This window comes from Ixodes scapularis, unplaced genomic scaffold (assembly GCF_016920785.2).
Source record: "Ixodes scapularis isolate PalLabHiFi unplaced genomic scaffold, ASM1692078v2 PGA_scaffold12__126_contigs__length_90152505, whole genome shotgun sequence".
NCBI lineage: Eukaryota > Metazoa > Arthropoda > Arachnida > Ixodida > Ixodidae > Ixodes > Ixodes scapularis.
Window position 1 is genome coordinate 54,037,175 of NW_024609838.1, and position 4,875 is coordinate 54,042,049.

At 45.9% G+C, this 4,875-nt stretch overlaps 1 protein-coding gene across 1 annotated transcript; it reads left to right on the plus strand.

The window, feature by feature from the left end:
* The first annotated feature begins 615 nt into the window (after positions 1 to 615).
* On the plus strand, positions 616 to 2,110 carry LOC115313327 (putative nuclease HARBI1). Its single transcript, XM_040206215.1, has 2 exons — positions 616 to 1,001; positions 1,687 to 2,110. The coding sequence occupies exons 1-2, from the start codon at positions 616 to 618 to the stop codon at positions 2,108 to 2,110; spliced, it is 810 nt and encodes a 269-aa protein (XP_040062149.1).
* The last annotated feature ends 2,765 nt before the right edge of the window (positions 2,111 to 4,875 follow it).

Consider the following 4,875-nt stretch of genomic DNA (forward strand, 5'->3'; position numbering starts at 1 on the left):
TTAAAGATACTGCCGCTGCTGATCTACTGCGAAACATCAGGGCCGGTTTTCTCGAAGCGATGGTAAACCCATTTTAGTAAACCACGGTACCTAGGAAGGAAAAAGTACCTAGGTACTATAATAAACGGCTGGATATAAAACCACAATAATTATTTTTGATGGGGCAGTAAGATGCGTCATCTATCGGTGAAACAAGCCAGTCATTTTGTTTATTCTCATTTTCCGCTGGTTGTTATCGCTCTAGTATGATATTTTAAGTCAAAATATAGTAATGTTGTACTTGAAGAACAATTTATTTGCTTCAGATGCTACGAAGAAATTTTAGCTACCATGCTAGAGTTTGTCGACGAATATTTGAAGACTTAAGAAACATTTCCTTCAATATGTTTCGCCATAAACAACGCATAACTTTCCCGAGTCCCTTCCAGTCCGGCAAAGCCGCTGCTGTAGACTCGTTTTTGTTCCCTGCGACGCACGTTTCTACGATTCCTGCTGATCTCAACTGTTTGCCCTCTCTTCCGTTTACCCAACCGATCCACCGATTAGCCCACCGACCGACTGCGGACTTACTAACAACTGATTTGCGGACCTATTTGTACTTTGATAACGGAAACGATGTCGAGCGGGACGAGGCGTCGACGTCGACGAGGCCGCGCGTACGCGCAGTACGCTGTCGTCATGCTGGGACGACAACGTGTGTTCCGGGACCGCCTCGATCCGCTGGAAGAATTCGACGAGGATGCGCTGCAGCAACGATTCCGGTTTGGTCGCGCGGGAATTATGTTTCTCGCGGAGACGCTGCGCCCGGACTTGGAGCGGTCGACGCGTCGCAGCTCCGCCTTGTCCGCAGAGCAGCAGGTGATCGTCGCTCTGCAATTCTACGCCACAGGCAACTTCCTCATCACTGCAGGCGACTACGTCCACGTGCAAGTCTCTAGTGCTTCACGGTCCGTGAGGCAGGTCACCGTAGCTCTGGCACGTCGAACAAGGGACTTCATACGGTAAGACTTCATACGGTAAAGAGTTCCTGAGCGTTCCGAGTCAAAAAAAAAGTCAGATTGTGTTGAGTTTGTTTATGAGTAAAGCTATACGCACTCCGTCGTGCACCTCGGCCGGAAAGGGCTATACGCAATACGCGAAACTGCCCTCCAGAGAAGAGAGAAAGAAGGAGCTACCCTCTTATCAGGGTCCTCCTTTGTGCCTCCCGGGTTTGCACAGGCGTTGCTATTCTCCTGCCAGATGATTAGAGAAGATTAACCTGTCACTCAACATTCTTACAAAGGCAGTTTCCCTCTCCTCCTTTTACTTGGTGTGCAAAAGTATGCGATGTGACGTCAGTGCAGGGAGCCTATTACACGAATGGTTACTACGTGTTTTATAAGGGGTGGCATAGCATAGGGTTAAAAAAAACAAAGATGGCATAGCATAGGGCATACACCGTGCATAGGGGTGGTAAGGTGTCTGCTACATACATAAGTGGACAGGGGTTCGATCCGCGGTGTGGGCCCACTTTTTTTTCTTGAACATTTTGTTTTGTCGAGGCATTTGGGAATATTTACGACATTTCTTTTTTACGATGAACACTGAAGCAGGAAAAAAAACGAATGTTGTCGGCTAAACTTTGCATAAATGTGCATGCTAGGGTATTGTGCTGTAAATTAACTTGTGAATGTATTGGCAATGCAGGTGGCCTGACGTCGCAGAGAGTGCTGCCTTGCAGGAGCAGTTCTTTGACGTAGCCGGGTTCCCTTGTGCCGTGGGTGCTGTTGATGGCACCCACATTCGAATCCAGGGACCGCGCGTGCACCAGGAGGTGTACGTGAACCGCCACCTGTACCATTCCATCAACGTACAGGTGGTAGTTGTCGCGTCCTGCCGCATACGCAATGTGGTTGCGAGATGGCCGGGAAGCACGCACGACTCCCGGATTTTCACCGAGAGCACACTATCAGTCAAGCTGGCCGATGGCATCTACGATGGCCTATTGCTCGGCGACAGCGGCTACACCTGCCAGCCGTGGCTGACGGCGCCATTCCTGTCGCCATCATCAGCAGCAGAAGTGAGGTACAACACGGCACACACCACGACAAAGAGTATTGTTGAAAGGTAAAACAAAGTCACGCATCGTGGTGGGTTACTGGGCTGCTATATTGAAAAGAATGCCACTAGACAACGTAACATTTTGTTGTCATAGCACAGAAGACACTGTTAATTGTAACGCCCCTACATGCAGTTTTGTGTTCTCTAGACCCAGCAGAAAACAGTAATTGCACGGAACCTAAAGGGAGAAGAAAGAAAATACTATCCCAAGAATATATATTTATTTATTGTACTTTCCAGTGCCCCTATAGAGCCCGAGGGCCTGCATAAGGGTGCAACGTAGACACATATATGCAATGTTGCATAAAAAGCAGACATGCAGAACGCACGCATCGTATCAAAAAAACAAAAACGTGAAATATTCTCCAACATATTTTTTTGGAGAAGATATCACATTGTTCGTTCGTTAGGGGCAGGATTTGTTACATACGTGTGAAAGGCAATATTTTGGTTCAACCTGGATACAGAAGAGCAAAAAGATACAAATGCAAAGCTGTTTTTTTCCGGCCCCACCTTTACAGAAATTACACGCCTACTTGCCATACATTCTAAAATACTCCACACTGCTGGGACTCGCCGTAAAAATGTGACAAATTGCACCGGGCTCGAGTTGCTATAGGGAAGTCGTTGACAGACATCTTCAGACTGCTAATGTTAACGACTGTTTGTATAAAACTGTGTTTCGCTTACACTCAGCTATGAGGAACATTTGTCGAGGGAAGTTTAATATGGTCTACATGTAAACATACTGTTATATATCTTGGCAATGATAAGAAATGATTGTCCGGTTTTCGGTAGGCTACAGCATTCAGAAAGTATGAAATAGTCTCAGCCTTAATATATTAGTGTAATTTAAGTAAATAATACTCATTCTGTCCATATGATGCACGCAGGACAATAGGCCAGCTGAAGCGCAGGTTCCACTGCCTGCACGCCAAGCTGCGCATGGAGCCAAGCAGATGCTGCGACATCATTGTGGCATGCTGCGTGCTCCACAATCTCGCCAAGAGATACCCCTGCGCGATACCAGGGACTGCCATCCCGCCTGAGGTTCCTGTGGAGCCCATGGCAGCCGGCCGTGGAGAAAGCAACGAGGCCCGGCGTGCCCTTGTCGACCAGTTCTTCTGTTGAGCGTAAGTATGTGGGTATGTGGTCTTTTCAATTCAAACTGGTTTTCTTGAATGCGAGAAACATACAGAGACATTGTCCTCTCAGTGTGTTTGCCAGGCTCCGTAAATGGATAACCTAAATAACAAGTTGAATTTGGCACGCGATTTCATATAATAAATTTTCTTGAATGCTTCGTGGCATCTTTTGGCTGTGGTTTTACCAGCAGCTGATATAAGGGGCTGAACCAACCCCAGCATATTCCTTCGAGAACATAGATATTTTAATCTTTATTAAGCACTCTTCATGTATGGTTTCAATACGAGGGTAAACAGGCTTTGCGGAATTCACTCGTTGCAAAAGAATGGAAGCATTGGCAGATATTAGAGCAAGCAGATGTTGTGCTGCGACTGCTATCCACCTTTATTTGCAAAAGTGTCGCTTGGAGACGATGCAGCGCCCGTCGTATGCCGCTCAGGCGTCCACCCTCATATTGAAGACGTCTGCACCCTTTCCTGAATCCGAACATTTTAGCAGAAAGAGTGCCTCAAACATTGCAAACCATATTGTCTCGCAAACCCTCTTCATTGCAGCATGTTGTTTGTTGGTTGCAACAATGGCATGCACTTAAGATGTAATGTCGCGGTGTCCAAACAAGGTAACTCTTCTGAACAGCATTGCAGGCACGGATCAGAATCATTCTCGCCTCATCCAGTTTCGGTATGTAGTAACAAATGCCCAAAGATTGATTGACATGTCTTGCAGCGTACCTCGTTATAAAAGGTTAGAGTTGGTCAAGCAGCATAATTGCAACTGCGTTTAACAGTGAAATTGCTGCATGACCCATGGAACCACATACGCAAAAGTCCTGCAATATATTGCTGTTGTGTGCCTCGGTCAACAGTGCGTGCGGCTTTTGTGCGAAAAGCTTCGGTCCACTTCTGCATGTTGGTCATCGTGCTTGTCTTCGTACTACAGGCTACGCGAACATCAATGCCTTCAGTGCGAGTAATTATAGGGGTGAGCGAAATAATAGCCTTAAAAATAATACCATTTCATTTTATTGCGCCTCTGTCCTATAAGTTGGTATTATTACCATATTTAAAAGTATTCTACAGGTGAGAGGACTCAACCTGTATGCGTCACAGTAGTGGTCCGATTATAACCGCCACTAATGGGTCATGTACATAAGAGGAATAATTCTGTCATTGGTTATTTCCCTTAGTAAAAGAGTAAAGGGTGTATAAAATCGCTGTCTAACAACGTTGAAGTATGGTAATGCCTGTTTTTTTCGGAAAGTGAACAAAAAGAGTACCGAGTTCCTGAACGGTGTAAATTCCGCGACACACTCTCCTCGAAGAAATCAGGCACACCGAGTGGACACACCAGTAACCATGCATTTAAACGCATTAACACTGTTCGCGCCGTGCAGGCACTTCCTAGGTTATTTGCTTACTTGCTGTTTTGTTTTGAGCAGGGTCGAATTGTTAAAGTTCTTTCCTTAGTGCCCAACAATGATGTTTTTGACGTGTCGACAGGCTTGCGCACATGTATGGAAACTCCGCTGGTTAGATTGTCGCTGGTGTCGGATACCAATGTGGTACTCTGGAATACTGGGGAGGCAATAAAAATATTTCATTATTCGTTAAAATTGCTTGCACCATCTTA

What these genes read in the sequence shown, in the direction of transcription:
- LOC115313327 (XM_040206215.1), top strand. Translation starts at nt 616, where the DNA reads ATGTCGAGCGGGACGAGGCGTCGACGTCGACGAGGCCGCGCGTACGCG. An exon ending in CGAACAAGGGACTTCATACG is followed by an intron (nt 1,002 to 1,686) that starts GTAAGACTTCAT and finishes TTGGCAATGCAG; the next exon opens with GTGGCCTGACGTCGCAGAGA.